Raw genomic sequence first — 17,436 nt, 5'->3', positions numbered from 1 at the left:
CCCTCGCGAGGGCCACTCAATCAGTCTGTCCCCATACTTGCCTCTGTAGGGGTACGCTCCACTGGATTTCTCTTATTAAAGGACCTTAAGTTATACTCACGTCTTTCCATCGTCCCCACCCTACGCTAAGGACTTGGATAGACAACCTACATGGCGCAGTGATGTGGAAGAGACCCGTGGACGACCTACAAAGGGGAAATTACAAGTCGCCTGCGGCGGTAACCGGTTCCCTCTAAGGACGCTACCTTGCCCCGCCGCTACTCAGCTATCAACTCAGTGCTTTTACGTGTGTTTGTGCAGTGGCAGTGTTTGTGCAGTGCAGTGTGGTGCCCAGTGTTTGTGCAGTGCTTTGTGGTGTTGGTAGTAACGTTGGAAGACGCCACTACCAGAGGGTAGGCTTCGGTTGGGCATATCACGGAGGACAGCGCGATACAGGGTCCTCTCGCTACGGAGTCACAGAGGACACTGTGACTGCGCGTCTAGCCTCGCCGCATGCCCCTCCCTCCCTCCCCTCACCACAGAACTGACAGCTGCTACGCTAGCCTTTGCTGCACCTTCCACCACCACCACTGCCCGCTACACCTCTGCACTTGATCACACACGTACATAGCACGCATATTACAGACTCACGTGCTTACGATGCCACACGGGAGGAAGAAAGCCGAACATCGGGGACGAGAAGAGACAGCAGAACATGGCACGTCGTCCTCCCCTGAGCCCGACACCTTCCTGGCTGGCGCGTCTTCCCATCTCACACATGCCCATCCATCGCCCGACCAGCAACATTCACCGATGGACTTTTACGCCTTCCTTACGTACATGAAGGAGAGAGACGATGCGGCGCGTGTCGAGCGTGAAGAAGAAGCAGCACGTTACCGGGCAGAACTGGCGGAGCAGAAACGGGAGGATGCAGCACGATTCGAGGCCTTGTTGTCAAGATTGGCCCCGCCACCTGCCTCCTCACCTGCCCCCACGCCTGGACACCCTCCATCTGTCTCATCACATCCACCTCAGGCGCCCGTGTCGTCGAGCCCTGCAGGAACACCACCAGCACCTAAGGCGACTGCTCAACCTCCACCAGTTCTCTCTACTGACGTCACGTTTCAGTACTTCAGGGAGTGGAGGCGACGCTGGGCTGACTACGCCACAATGGTTGATTTGGCCAAGTTACCACAACCCAAGCAGCTAATACAACTCAGGATGTGCCTCTCCCTCGAAACTCAACGAGTGCTAGAGCACACGCTGTTGTTGCCCCCGGACTCAACATCTTCCGTCGACGAAGTCCTCAACACTCTCCAACAGCACTTTAAGGACTCAAGTAACGAGGCTCTACGTCGACGAGCTTTCACAAGCTGTAAGCAGGCGCCTGGTGAGACTTTTGCAAACTTCTTCGTGAGGCTTAAAGGTCTCTCGGAGGAGATCGACGTTTGCAAGGCCAACGACAACGACTGTCAGGAGGCCTGGATCAAACACGGCATCCTAACTGGTGTTAGCGACGAGGAGCTCGTACAGAAGATCGTCGCCCTTGATGCCTCCTCCACCCTCTTAGACGTCGTCACGTTATGTCGTGCCTATGAAGCCACCAGATCCGCCGCTACTGCTATACGGGCTTCACCTGCCGCCCGGGCTGTTTCGCAGTACAAAAAGGGGAAGAAGGCCACCCATAAGAGCAAGGCAGAGTCACAACGGGTCGCCCCTACGTCATCATCCCTTGCAGCGCCTGTGGCAAACAGCAGCACGGCCCCAAGGGATGCCCTCCGCAGCTGCAATCTGTAGTGGCTGTGGCAAGACAGGCCACTGGTCTCACACAGAGAAGTGTCCTGCGAGGAACGTTCAGTGCAACTCTTGTAACCGATACGGACACTTCGAAAAACTATGCAAGTCGTCGACGCCCAAGACGTCTCAGCGGCCCGCCAAGCCCAATAATCCGAAGCCGGCGGGGGATAACCGCTCCACATTCCACGTTGTGCGAGCTCAGACCCCTCACCATATTCCCAGAGCTTTGGAGGATCAAGCTGGCAGCATCAGGAGGGTTCAGTCTTCGGCTCGCGGCAGACCCACACCCTCGCCTACCATCACCGTCGTCGTCACACGTGGCGGTGTGTCTGGCAGCATCGAGGTGATACCTGACACCGGGGCTGACACCACGGTGATAGGCCCACAACACCTCAGGGACTTGGGTCTTGCCAAGCAGGAACTCGACCCTCCTCCATCGCTGCGGTACTACAACGCCGATGGATCACGGATGCCTGCAGCTTTGGGTTCCTTCCAGGCGAAGCTGACCTACGGCACGCGGTCCTGCACGGGGTGGATTGATGTCCAAGGCTCCCTGTCTACACCTCTGCTGTCCTGGGAGCATTGCAGAGCCCTGGCCATCGTCCCGTCGGACTTCCCCAGGCAGATCAAGACTTCAAAGACGACCGTCAACCGGGTAGGGAGTCACCAGATGTCCAGCCAGTGGAAGCTTCACGAGGTGGTGAGCATCATGACGCTACAGCTGCGTTACCTTCGGCTGCAGCACCCCTACTTCCTTTGTCTAGCACCACCACTCCTCAGGCTGCGAAGGAGTACTTCCTTCGAGAGTACTCGGATGTGCTAGTTAGAAAGGCTGACCTACAGGATGCACCGCTGAAGCCGATGTCTGGCCCACCTATGCGGATACACTTGAAGGAGGACGCACAGCCTTTCGCCATCCATACCCCACGACTCATCCCCCTCGCCTACCAGGACCCGGTGAAGGCAGAACTCGACTCGATGGTGTCCCAGGGAATAATCGCCCCGTAGGAGACGATCCATCACCATGGTGTCACCCAATGGTAGTCGTCCCGAAGGCTAGTGGCGGTGTTCGCATCACGACGGACTTGTCGAAACTTAATGGTCAAGTGTCCCGTCCGACCCACCCGTCTCCTACACCGTTTGCAGCCATACGCAGTGTCCACCCTGGAGCTCGGTTCTTCACCACCGTGGATGCGCTGTGTGGCTATTGGCAGCTCCAGTTGGCAGCGGAGGATCAGTCTCTCACGACATTCATCACTCCCTATGGACGTTTCCGCTACCTTCGAGGGCCTATGGGCTTTGCTGCTACGGAGATGCCTTCTGCAGGAGAGGTGACATCGCGCTTCAGGAGTACCTCAGTGTGTCAAAGTTGTTGACGATATCCTCTTGTACGACGAGGATTATTTGACACACCTTCAGCGCGTTAATGAGGTACTCATCAGATGCCGCACACATGGCATTACCCTGAATGTGGACAAGTTTGTCCTAGCGTCACAGGATGTTTCCTTCTGCGGCTACCAGCTATCTCTCAAGGGCATCGCAGCAGACCCCGAGAAGGTCCGAGCTATCAGGGACTTCGCCACGCCAACCAACTTGACGGACCTCCGTTCGTTCATGGGCCTGGTGAATCAACTCACCGAATTCTCACCAGACATCTCAAGCGCGGCTGCCCCTTCGCCCTTTGATGAGCCCACGTAGAGCTTTCCTGTGGACCCCCGACCACGACTTGGCCTTCCAGAGGGTCAAGGAGGCCTTGTCGTCCCCACCAGTCCTCGCCACCTTTGATCCAGCCCTTCCAACCATCCTTCAGACGGACGCATCTCGCCTATACGGTCTAGGCCACGCCCTGTTGCAGGATCATGGTGGTGGAAAGCTTCACCTCGTACAATGTGGGTCTCGCTTCTTGACCGATGCGGAGACTCGCTACGCAACCATAGAACTTGAGTTGCTAGCTGCAGTGTGGGCTATGTTCAAGTGTAAATTCTACGTCTTGGGACTTCAGCACTTCGATCTTGTCACGGATCATCGACCCTTAGTTCCCATCCTAAATAGTTACTCGCTTGATGCCATCGACAACCCTCGCCTGCAGCGACTCAAGGAGAAGATATCTGCATTTGTCTTCACCGCAACCTGGAGACCGGGGAAGAAGCTGTGCATCCCAGATGCCCTCTCTCGTTCTCCAGTGAGCAAGCCAACACAAGAAGACAACATCCTAGATGCAGAGACGAACTTCTCCGTCAGGAGCGTCGTCACGTTGCACGCAATAGAGTCCCTCGCCTCCGAAGACGCTCAGGCTTCTCCAGACCAGGCTGTCACCAGAGACCTGACCCTGGAAGGACTTCGCCGCGCAACCCTTGATGACCCTACCTACTCTGACCTTCTTCACTTCGTCAAGGAAGGGTTTCCAAGTGACCGCTACGCCCTGCCTAACGCCCTGCGTCCGTATTGGAAGATACGAGAGGACCTCTATTGCGACGACGCCCTCATCCTGTACGGAACCCGGATTGTAGTCCCAGCCTCCCTCCGTCGCCACGTCTTGGATCGTCTACATGACAGCCACCGAGGAGCCGAGGCTACTAAACGTCGTGCACGGCAGGTTGTGTATTGGCCGGGCATGAACTCCGACATTGTGAACACCGTCCGTGCCTGTGAGCCCTGCCAAATCCTTCAACCAAGCCAACAGCGTGAGCCCCTCCGATGTGACGACAACCCATCCCGGCCATTCGAATCAGTGTCGGCTGATTTCTTCATGACTGCTGGAAAAAACTTTCTGGTTGTCGTTGACCGCCTTTCCGGATGGCCCGTTGTTGTCTCCTGCGGAGCCGACACCACCTCCTCTGCTACGATCCGGCACTTTCGGCAACTGTTCCGGGACCTGGGCGTTCCAGTTCGTCTGCGCACCGATGGAGGCCCCCAGTTTGCCAGCCGGGAATTTGCCGACTTCCTGGAACGTTGGGGAGTTCGCCACGACATGGCTACGCCCTACAACCCACAGTCCAATGGCCACGCCGAATCCGCTGTCAAGGCAGTCAAACATCTCATCCAGAAGGTGGCCCCCACTGGTAACTTGGACTGTGAGGCGTTCGACAGGGGCCTCCTAGAACTCCGTAACACCCCCAACTATACCGGCCGTTCCCCAGCCCAAACTTTGTATGGTCGTCCTCTACGTTCCTGCGTTCCAGCGCATGCCAGGACGTTCCAGAAGGAGTGGCAGGCAAGGGCTGAGAGCTGTGATCGCCGGGCTGCAGCCCGACACCACGACGCCACAGCTCGCTATGACGCCCATGCCAAGCCCCTCGTACCACTGAACCTGGACACGCAAGTTCGACTTCAGGACCCGACGACCAAACGCTGGGACACCGTAGGCATCGTCATGGGTGTTGGTAAGTCCCGTGACTATCTTGTCAAGATGCCCAGCGGCCGGGTGTTGTGGCGTAACCGTCGCCTTCTTCGTCCTGTGCCGCCCTGTCCCGATGATCCACTGGCTGATGCGGGCCCTCATGTGGAACCTGATCCGTCTACCACCCCGCAACTCCGCCGGTCGGACCGCCTAAGGGCCAAGAAGGACCAGAAGACCGCTCAAGACACTTCGTACTATGAGCGTGAAGGGGAGAGGGAGATGTAGGTTAATGATATGAGGTGTTCAGGTACCAATGTCATTTATTTCCTTTGTTAAATACTAACCGGCATCTCACATTCCCGCGTGCCCCCTCGCGAGGGCCACTCAATCAGTCTGTCCCCATACTTGCCTCTGTAGGGGTACGCTCCACTGGATTTCTCTTATTAAAGGACCTTAAGTTATACTCACGTCTTTCCATCGTCCCCACCCTACGCTAAGGACTTGGATAGACAACCTACACTTGTGAATACTTGGAATAAGTAAAGTAAGACGTGGAGAAATTTTAAGTGCTGAGTGAGTGTGAAAGTGAATGTGATAAAAAAAAGCCAGATGGCAACTGCCAGTGATGACATAAATAAAATGTCCATGTGTGGAGCCTGCTCCCTCAACGATGACATGGACCATGCCATCTGCTGCGATGACTGCAAGGATTGGATTCATTACTACTGCAGCAAGTTGCCCATATACCAACTCCTGTGCTTTGCAGAGTCAAACAGGAAGTATTCCTGTGAAAAGTGTTGCATTAGCAAGTACAATGTGGATGAAGATGATTGGACGAAAGAAGCTGAAGATGCCATAACAAAATAAAAACTTGTACACTCTTTGGAGAAAACCAAATGTCATGTGAAGGGAATGCTAGGAAGGGCAAAGGGAATGATATTCAAAACACAGGCAAGAAGGAAAGGTCAAGCACATTTTTGAGCACAGGGGTAAACTCACAGAATAACAGTGACAATAATACCCAGACAGCTGCCTATACCTTGCCATTAAGAGACACCCCAGAAGATATGAACCTGTCCCTATTACAAAACTCGCACCAGATACTGTATCTCCGATCCAACCTCAGGTGAAAGAAGAATGAAATGTACAGGAGGAAGAAAGACCTAAACAAAACATCCTCCTGGTATGTAGGTTTTACCTAGCTGGAGTGTGTATGTATGCATGGAAAGGTACAGGATGCAGGTTTCCTCATCCCAAATTATGCTCTAGATTCATGAAGCATGGCTATGATGAAAGGACTGGATGTAGACTTGCTTGCAAATGTAGTGATGCCTACCCAAAAATGTGCAATGCCTCTCTGCAAAAGAGGGAGTGCATGAACAAGAAATGTACCTACATGCATATCAAATGCACAAAGAGAAAATACCAGTTTCCACAAGAACAACCATATGGTGCCAAGCATGGTCAATCCACAGGGATAAAGAAAAATGCAATTAAAAACATTGAAACTCCAGAAGCAGCAAAGGACTGCCGCCCAAGAAACAAGATGGAGATATGCAAGTGGGGATGTGAAAGATGCACTTTTTTTAAGCAAAATAGTGGAAAGCCTGGCAGAGCAGCAGAAACAGATGCAAAAAATGATGCAGTTTATGATGGAAAAAATGAAGTGGCAAGACAAGTTAAGAAAAGGGTGCTGCAGTCCCCACTAAATTTGATAAAATTCATAACAGGCAGCATCAGAGGATTGTATCCAAGGTGCAACCAAAACAAGGTCCTACTGCTACAGGAAATAACTGAACAAGACAAACTGTCATTCATTGCCCTCAAGGAAACACACCTGCATGAAGAAATAATAGATGCAGAAATAAACATCAACAACTTCAGTATCTACCGTACAGACAGAAAAGACTGAAGTCATGGAGGGGTAGTTGTCTATATCCAACAATAACTGGCAGCAAAAACAAAGATATTAACAAGTTTCTCTAATGGGAACCCGGAGTTGTTGGCACTTTATGTGGAGTCACTCAATACTGTAATATGTTGCCTCTACAGACCTCCAAATACAACCCAAGAACATTTTAATGAAATCAAAACCCAATTAGAATATGTATTTGAAAATCTTCCAAGCCAGGAAACTGTAGTCCTGTTACTTGGAGATTTCAATCTACCCCATGTAAATTGGGATAAAATGAGGGTGAATGTGGGGACAGTGGAGGAAAAACTACAAGCAAGATATCTTCTTGATGTTTCTGACACACACTTCCTCAAACAATTTATAAGTGAGCCTACATGAGATGAAAACACTTTAGATTTGCTGTTTAGCAATGATCATGATATTATCCATTCCTATAAACTAATGGGAACAAGAATGTCAGATCATAAAATGTGCGAAGTCACCACAAACCTAACTGCAAAGTCAGAGGCACTTCAGCACATCCCAAAATCACGTCCAGGTTTTGCAGAACTAAACCTATACAGTGACGAAGCAGACTGGACTGCAATAAAGCAATTTCTAGGCGGCATACACTGGGAGGAAATATTTAAAGGGAAAAACTGTGAAGAAATGCTCACTATTTTCACAGAAAAATGCCAAACCATATGTAAGGCCAATATACCAAAGAAGATAGAGCTCACAAAAAGGAAGAAAATACCACATGACAGATGTATCCTAATGAGAAGGAGGAGTGTGTGCAAAGCAGTGCTACATAAAAATATGCACAAAGAGGCCAAGCTACAAATCGCATTAAAGGAAATAGAAGAAAAACTCTTTGTGTCACATGAAGAGGAAAGAATGAAGGATGAACGAAGGGAATTAGAAAACATTAGAGGAAAATCAAAGTTTTTCTTTTCCTATGCCAAAAAGAAATGTGCAACAAAAACATAGGTGGGACCATTGTTAGGTGAAGAAGGAAAACTGGAGGAGATCCACATAAGATGGCACAGCTACTTAGGAAACAATATGATAATGTGTTCAGTGCACCTATGGCCCACACAATCATCCAAGATCATGACACTTTCTTTCAAGCTGATTGATAGTGGACCAGCAGACACCCAGTTGCTTTCAGACATTGAACTGACTATGGAAGATATCTCCATAGCCATCAGCAAACTGAAAATAAATTCGGCAGCAGGACCTGATGGTTTTCCAGCCAAACTCCTAAAAGTCTGCAAAGATGAGCTATCCCTCCCACTGATGTTGATGGACGATTACCAGCAGGGTGGAAACTTGCAACAATAACACTGTTGTACAAGGGTAGGAGCAAGGATCTGGCCAAAATCTACAGACCAGTAGCACTGACATCCCATTTGATGAAATTGATTGAGAGGGGAGTCTGAGAAAGGCTCATAAAACATCTAGAAGTTGATGGCTTCAATGAGGGCCAGCATAGATTCAGAAGAGGTCACTCCTGCCTGTCACAGCAGATGCACCAGGAATCAGTCTTAGAAAGGATCAGCAAGGGTGGAAATGTTGATGTGGTAAATCTGGACTATGCAAAGGCCTTTGATAAGGTCGACCACAACATTCTCCTCCATAAGCTGTGCAATCTAAGTGTCACTGGAAACATTGGTAAATGGTTGCACAGCTTCCTGGTGGGGGGAAAGCAGATGGACTCAGTCGCAGGCCATCTCTCCGAAACCAGTGAAGTGAAGAGTGGCGTGCCACAGGGTTCAGTTTTGGGCCCTTTACTGTACATTACAATGGTGGCAGACATTGACAAGGGACTGAGGCACTCCACGGCAACCTCTTTCGCTGATGACACTAGGATCCATCGCCAGACTGACATAGAGAAAGACATGGCCCTTCTTCAAGAGGACCTAGACTCAGTACTGGACTGGTCGAGGCAAAACAATTTAAAATTAAATGAAGAAAAGTTTGAACTGCTAAGGTATGGGATGCAGCAGCATATAATGTAAAACACCAACTACAAGGCAAACCAGCATAGCATTCTGCCAACCTGTTCAGTGCTAGAATTGGGAGTCCTCATGAGTGATGATGCCACCTTCACACACCATATCACAAACATAATGCATACAGGAAGGAAGCTGGCTGGATGGATCCTGAGAACTTTCAAGACAAGGGACAGTACATGCATGCTATCAGTTTGGAAATCTTGGGTGCTGCCCCATGTGGAATATTGCTGCCAACTCTGGTCTCCTCACTAAGTAGGTGACATCATGAAAATAGAGGCCCTGCAGAGATCTTTCACCAGGATTGAAAGCGCCCACCACCTCAATTACTGGGAGCGACTTAGAGCTTAGACTCTACGCTCTGCAAAAAGTGGGGTTTTCAACATCCAAATGCCTTACGATATAAAAAAAAAAAAAAACATCTGCCGAAGAAAATAACCAATCACATGTACAGGCAACTAAGTACACAAGTAGACCCTTACCTGTACAGCATGTTCCTTAAAACTTCACACTAGTGGAGCAGATTGCCGCAGTCGCAGCAAGCACCCAACAGGAGATCCGGAAAGCAGTACTACCAGCATCCAACAACAAATAACACCGCCTACCCTGAAGGTCCTGTAGAAGACACCAAATTTTCACTCTACATCCCAGGACAGCGGCACTCGCTTTTAAGGGATTACCGAACTCAAGACTCATATGCAAACATTGATAGAGGGAACCCAAGCTTTGTCTTATATCCGTCATGACACCTGTTACTTGAGAAGCCTGAGAAGTAATTAGTCTCTCATCTACCTGTGTGGCGAATCAGGGGGCTGCATGACAGCTGAGAGGCGAGAACGGGGGAAAACATGCTCGGGCAAGGATACACACACCATCTTTACGGGGACAGGCTGACTTAATGCTGCCAGTGTTGCCACTTGCCACTCACTAAATTTGGAAAATCCTAGATGAGTTGTCTAAAAAACACCAAGATTACGCCCCCCCAAAAAAACATATATATATATATATATATATATATATATATATATATATATATATATATATATATATATATATATATATATATATATATATATATATATATATATATATATATATATATATATATATATATATATATATATATATATATATATATATATATATATATATATATATATATATATATATATATATATATATATATATATATATATATATATATATATATATATATATATATATATATATATATATATATATATATATATATATATATATATATATATATATATATATATATATATATATATATATATATATATATATATATATATATATATATATATATATATATATATATATATATATATATATATATATATATATATATATATATATATATATATATATATATATATATATATATATATATATATTTTTTCCGTAGGAAGAGGGCCAGCCAAGGGCAAAAAAAAAAAAAAAAAAATAATAAAAAAATAAAAATAAAAATAAAAAGTTAAAAAAAGGCCCACTTGAGTGCTGGTTCTCTAAAAAGTGTAAAAAGTGCCACAACCGTCAGCCAAAATTAGGGGAGCAAATGCCTTGATACCTCCCTCTTAAAAGAAGACAAGGTGTAGGAAACTAGGAATTCGGAAATACAGATGCAGGGAGGGAGTTCCAGAGTTTACCAGTGAAAAGGATGAATGATCGTGAGTACTGATTAACTCATCCATTAGAGTGTTGGACAGAATAGGGATGAGAGGAAGAAGAAAGCCTTGTGCAGCGAGGCTGCAGAAGGGGAGGCATGCAGTTAGCAAGATCAGTAGAACAGTTACCATGAAAATAGCGATAAAAGATAAAAAGGGATGCAACATTTCGGCGGTGAGAAAGAGGCTGAAAACAGTGAGAGGAGGGGAGTTAATGAGACGAAGAGCTTTTGATTCCACCCTATCAAGCAAAACTGTGACTGGAACCCCCCAAACATGCTAAGAGTACTCCATACAGGGACGGATAAGGCACTTATACAGAGTAAGCAGTTGGAGGGGCGAGAAAAATTTATATATATATATATATATATATATATATATATATATATATATATATATATATATATATACACACACACTCGAAATTACAACTTACTTTACTGTAGTTGCGTTTGATGGAGATAGAGTGGCAGAAGATAATATAAATTTCAGTGTTTTAATCAAGGGGGTTAGCTTAGAGGAGGCCAAGGACGTTGAATTAACTGTCACTATCTTCATGACACAATGCATCCCTCTGGCACAGAAATGTTTCTACAAAGGTATGCACATACACTCCAACCTGGTTTATCTGGACTAATGGTGCAAACACCAGTCTGGATAACACTAAAGGGCCTTTCATTTACCAAATATGGTTATTTGTCTCATTGGACTATTTTTTAATGCAAAAATTTGTCGATCTCGGTTTCCCTGAACAATTAAACCAAACCGATGTTAGCCTAATATAGTTCAGCGCGCGACAAAAACGTCATAGACGAAGTAGTTAAGTATACAACAACATACAGCAGCCATTAAATGTGTTCGCATCACCAGCTTCACCCTATACAGTACCATCAAAAAGGCTGTATCGATTGCAGAATCGCCACAGCCACCTGTTACTCGACCCAAAACTAAATTTTGTGCCAGCTTAGTAACTGCTGCTAGGATTTCACATGGGAGATAACGATCCCCAGTAATCGGTACTGCAACATCTATCCAAATAATTTCCATTCGCACAGTATTTTGGAATATTCTTTCATGTCTGTTTACTCGGTCACACCATACTCAGCTATATATATATATTTTTTTTTTTAATAATTCCAGCTTTTAAGTCACTTAACAATCATGAGACGTAATTAAGTTTTAAGATAGCGAAATATACACGAACACGTTCAGATACCGGATAAGTGTTTATGAAGATCAGCCAGACTTTACAACTGCCTATCGCCATCTACTGGCAGTACACAATGCACATACTCCAGTTCGTTTGTTGGCCATCCAGAGCTAACTAAAATTTATTATATGGACCCTGTCCATATAATAAATGAGGGGTCAAGTGCACACAAACCTTACCTCAATATTTACAAGACCCCATCTAAATAAAATTAAAACAAAATATTACCTTGTAATGGATAAAACTGCAGTGTGGAGAATGAATCCTGCACATTTCACAGGCAATCAGATTTTGGTTATAAATACAAGATACACCAGAGTAGGATTTATTTAATACAGTTGCTGTGGTTTACCCATTGTGGATTTGAGGTGAAGCGAACGAACATTCTGCCAATGCTTCTTAAGGAGAGACACCAAGAAGTTCATTGCAAGGTAAATATTCTGCACCAATTCATCGGCACTCATTGTCACATGCCCAATGCAGACAGAGAGGCACAACACCTGTCAAAGAAAAAACAGTAAGCAAAAAAATTCAAGACATTAACAATTACTTTCCTGATAAAAAAAAAAAAAAAAAAAAAAAAAAAAAAAAAAAAAAAAAAAAAAAAAAAAAAAAAAAACTAAAAATGTCAAAATGATTCAGATACAAACAAACATCATCAAATGCACTACAAGCATTTTGATGATAGAAGACCTACTATGAAGAACAAAACATTCCTCCTATTTGGTTCTTTTGTTCACAATTCTTCCTCTGCATATCTATAAACATCTCTCTTCACATCATCCACCTTTCTGACTGAGTCTCCTACTTTACTTAACAGTATACCACTTAAATTAATTCAAGTCACCACTCACTACTTCCATCCTCTCTATATCTGCCAAACAATCTTAACTCTGGAGTCTCCTGTGTTTAATCACAATACATTCCATCTTGTTTACTACTCAAACATTTCAGTAATGTCAAAAATACCACACAACTAACTTCTCAACATTTCTCACTTAAATCATAAACACTGCACCTTGTCAAACATTCAGTTTACTTAATTTCACATTTATTGTTCATTACAATAATTTCATATATCATACTAAAGGGCAATAACAAAAATAATCAAATCTGTCATGTGAAATAAGACAAACAAATAAACTCATGATGTGAAATGAAGCATAATAATACTAATAAGCTCATAAAATGATAGATTAACAAGCAAGGCCTGGCTTGTAAAAAAAAAAGCCTTGAAACCATCTCTGAGTTCAAGTCCTATTCATAACACAAGAACTATTACTATACTCAGGTCAGTCTTAACAGGCAGCCTAGATGTGGCCCTAGATTTCCTGGGTATTCCCCTACTATTGCCACCCCCTCCCCCCAATAGATAAAAGGCTTGCCTTCTTTCTCCAATTTCTTGCCCTGTCTTCCTATTTCTGGTGTACTACGTAAACTATTACTAAATTCATTCTAACTTTTGTTCCAAATCACAGACTATTGAGTCAGTTCAGGGAGAGGTATTAGCAAGGTTGTGCTAACCCACTCTCACGTTATGTTAAGGATGGGGGAAGGCTTTTATAAAGTGTCTTGATTTTTACCTCAACAGCAATGTGGAACAGACATTAACGATTTTCTAAATACACTTATCTATATAGGAGAGAGAGAGAGAGAGAGAGAGAGAGAGAGAGAGAGAGAGAGAGAGAGAGAGAGAGAGAGAGAGAAGGTTAAGAAAGTTAATCCAGGGGTGTAGATGTAGTTAAAGTGGGAGAATCCTGGTGAAGCCCAGGGCCACACCTAAGTGACCAGTTTAGACTGACCCGAATATAATATATATATATTTTTTTCACATTTAGCTGAAGGGGGATGCACTGTTTCTGAGATTTTACTTCACCTTCTGTATACTGTGATTGGCTGTTGGGATGACAGGAAAGCTCATACACATATAGGTATGTATGTGCACACAAACAACATACATACATTATGTTTACAGCATAAATAAAAATGTCTTATCTCAAGTTTCCTATTATGAAACAAGTGATGTAAAATATATTTATAATTTATTATATGAATAAAGACCATGGGAAGATATTTCCTAGAGTTTTCTACGAGTCCCTTGATCTCATCTTACCCAACTTAACTCCCTCACTCTCCCTCCTTCCTTCCATTTAACTTATATTTCCTTGTGTGGTGTCCTGTAACGTTCTTTTCAAAAGTGATCCACATTTATATGTATGCCGAAATATTTTCTAAAAGTACGAGAGAGAGAGAGAGAGAGAGAGAGAGAGAGAGAGAGAGAGAGAGAGAGAGAGAGAGAGAGAGAGAGAGAGAGAGAGAGAGAGAGAGAGAGATTCAGGAAAACGTATTCAAACATAATAAATGTTTTGAATAAGCCTTAAAAATCACAATACACATGCACACAAGTGTTTGTAAAGGATGTTAAATCTTTTATCACAAAAATACACAGCAAGCAGCAACATTAGCAATAGCAGGAAGAAAAACAACTATCTTTCTATAGAGTTGGGTTTGCATTAGTTAAGAGATGTAACTGGAAGGGAGAGCACAAAGACAGGGAAGATAGGAAGAGAGAGAAAGCAGGCAAAGTGAAATAAAGTGAGGTGTAGAAATCTCTATGGAATATCTTTTCCCATGGTCTTTATTCACACTACAAATTCAAATATCTTTTTAGATCATGAAATTCATACATGCTTACATATACGTGTGGTCATGTGTATGGCCTTTCCTATCATCCCACCAGCCAATCACAGTATACAGAAGGTAGAATCACCTTAACGTTAAATGCCACCCCTCCCAACCCTATCAAATAAAAGTAAAAAGACTAGTTCATTTTAGAGTTGAGAAAATGATTTTTATAGAATGATTGATCTCCTAAAGGATGTGAAGTGATGATACAAACAGCCAAACATGGACAATTCAAACATCAGTTTAGTAGGAAAAAAGGCCTACCTTCTTCATCTGGAACTTGATGGTGGCTTTGATTTCATCTACCTTATCACACAACTTCTCAGAGTGGGTGCACATGGTAGGGAATTTGCCAGCCTTGTTTAGGCCAGGACCTACCAGACGTGGGATCTGTTTGATCAGGGCATCAGATGCGATGAATGCATCGTACTTCTTTGCTGTATGAAAGAAAGTAATGTATTATCACCATGTAAAAGATGAAAGAGTAACAACAATTTGTTGGAAAACTTCAGAGTGAGCTGAGATTATCTTCAGTAAATTCAGGCTGTTCAATTCATCATGAAAAGATTTTTTCTAGTTGTCTAAATAAAAAATCTAACATACTACTTTCTTGAGAGATTTTTCTCGCTATAAACAAAGCACTAAGCTATTTTGTATATATCCAGTAAGTGATATCTAAGAAAAAGCAAAGCCAATTCAATCCACAAGACAGTACACACGTTTTGAAATTAAAGAAATGCATACATGGTTGTAATTTAATTTTAAAATAAGTGCAAACCATTTATGAATTTTCTCTCAAGCAAGTTTTCAATATCCACTGCCATCAGTTTAGTAATGTTACATAATCTAGAAAGTAACTAAAATTTTCAGAGTGCAGTTATATGTTAAAAAGAACAATGTATATAAGAGGTACTATGCATAGTCCAAGCCATGTATAAAAAAAAATTTCACTATTGAAAAATTCCACATTAAAAAATTGGCATCCTAGCGAACACAGTCACACTTCTGTAACTTTTATGCTGAGTGTAACCCTTAAACAATAACAATATAGGATGAGATGTATTTTGTATGTAGTGACAGACTACAAATCTAGATCTGTATCCACAATGCAATCCGGTTGTCTTGTTCATGAAACCTATCATAGCTAAGGCAAAATAGCAAATTCTCATCAGCAAACGTATCAAATTCACACAGGATATTGAATGGGTCCACCCAGTCTTAGCAGTGTATGACAAATGCTTGCAAGATGGCAGCCCCACTTCTCCAGCCAAGGAATTATTAAATTATTTTAGTGATGAATGCTTTAGTAGAGTATATTACATAAATATTTGTAACCTAGACAGGCTAGTCAGCATGTACTATTAATCTTGAAGCCCAACTTTATATTTCACCACATGCTTGAAGAAAACCTTGCCCACCCCACTCATTGGTGATGGTGTGAGGAAGTGATCCAAGAAAGGACGAGTCATCCCTTGACCCTCCTGACTTGCATGACAATGCTGCAAAGCTAACTTGTCAGATGTTGTTATATAAATATATATATATATATATATATATATATATATATATATATATATATATATATATATATATATATATATATATATATATATATATATATATATATATATATATATATATATATATATATATATATATATATATATATATATATATATATATATATATATATATATATATATATATATATATATATATATATATATATATATATATATATATATATATATATATATATATATATATATATATATATATATATATATATATATATATATATATATATATATATATATATATATATATATATATATATATATATATATATATATATATATATATATATATATATATATATATATATATATATATATATATATATATATATATATATATATATATATATATATATATATATATATATATATATATATATATATATATATATATATATATATATATATATATATATATATATATATATATATATATATATATATATATATATATATATATATATATATATATATATATATATATATATATATATATATATATATATATATATATATATATATATATATATATATATATATATATATATATATATATATATATATATATATATATATATATATATATATATATATATATATATATATATATATATATATATATATATATATATATATATATATATATATATATATATATATATATATATATATATATATATATATATATATATATATATATATATATATATATATATATATATATATATATATATATATATATATATATATATATATATATATATATATATATATATATATATATATATATATATATATATATATATATATATATATATATATATATATATATATATATATATATATATATATATATATATATATATATATATATATATATATATATATATATATATATATATATATATATATATATATATATATATATATATATATATATATATATATATATATATATATATATATATATATATATATATATATATATATATATATATATATATATATATATATATATATATATATATATATATATATATATATATATATATATATATATATATATATATATATATATATATATATATATATATATATATATATATATATATATATATATATATATATATATATATATATATATATATATATATATATATATATATATATATATATATATATATATATATATATATATATATATATATATATATATATATATATATATATATATATATATATATATATATA

General features: G+C 40.8%; 1 protein-coding gene across 1 annotated transcript in view; it reads right to left on the bottom strand.

Moving 5' to 3' along the window:
- Nucleotides 1-12,234: 12,234 nt before the first annotated feature.
- The window catches only part of LOC123518861 (60S ribosomal protein L10a-like), a 13,977-nt gene continuing 8,775 nt past the window's right edge, over nt 12,235-17,436 (bottom strand). Inside the window, exons 4-5 of the mRNA XM_045279914.1 lie at nt 14,873-15,045; nt 12,235-12,423 (exon numbers count right to left, since the gene is read on the bottom strand). Of these exons, the coding sequence (XP_045135849.1) occupies nt 12,253-12,423; nt 14,873-15,045 (344 nt within the window). The 3' untranslated portion in view covers nt 12,235-12,252. The remainder of the gene's footprint in view (nt 12,424-14,872; nt 15,046-17,436) is intronic.

The sequence above is a fragment of the Portunus trituberculatus genome, chromosome 44 (genome assembly GCF_017591435.1).
Source record: "Portunus trituberculatus isolate SZX2019 chromosome 44, ASM1759143v1, whole genome shotgun sequence".
Lineage (NCBI taxonomy): Eukaryota > Metazoa > Arthropoda > Malacostraca > Decapoda > Portunidae > Portunus > Portunus trituberculatus.
Note: the sequence above shows the minus strand (reverse complement) of the source record. Positions and strands in the feature narration are given on the sequence as shown.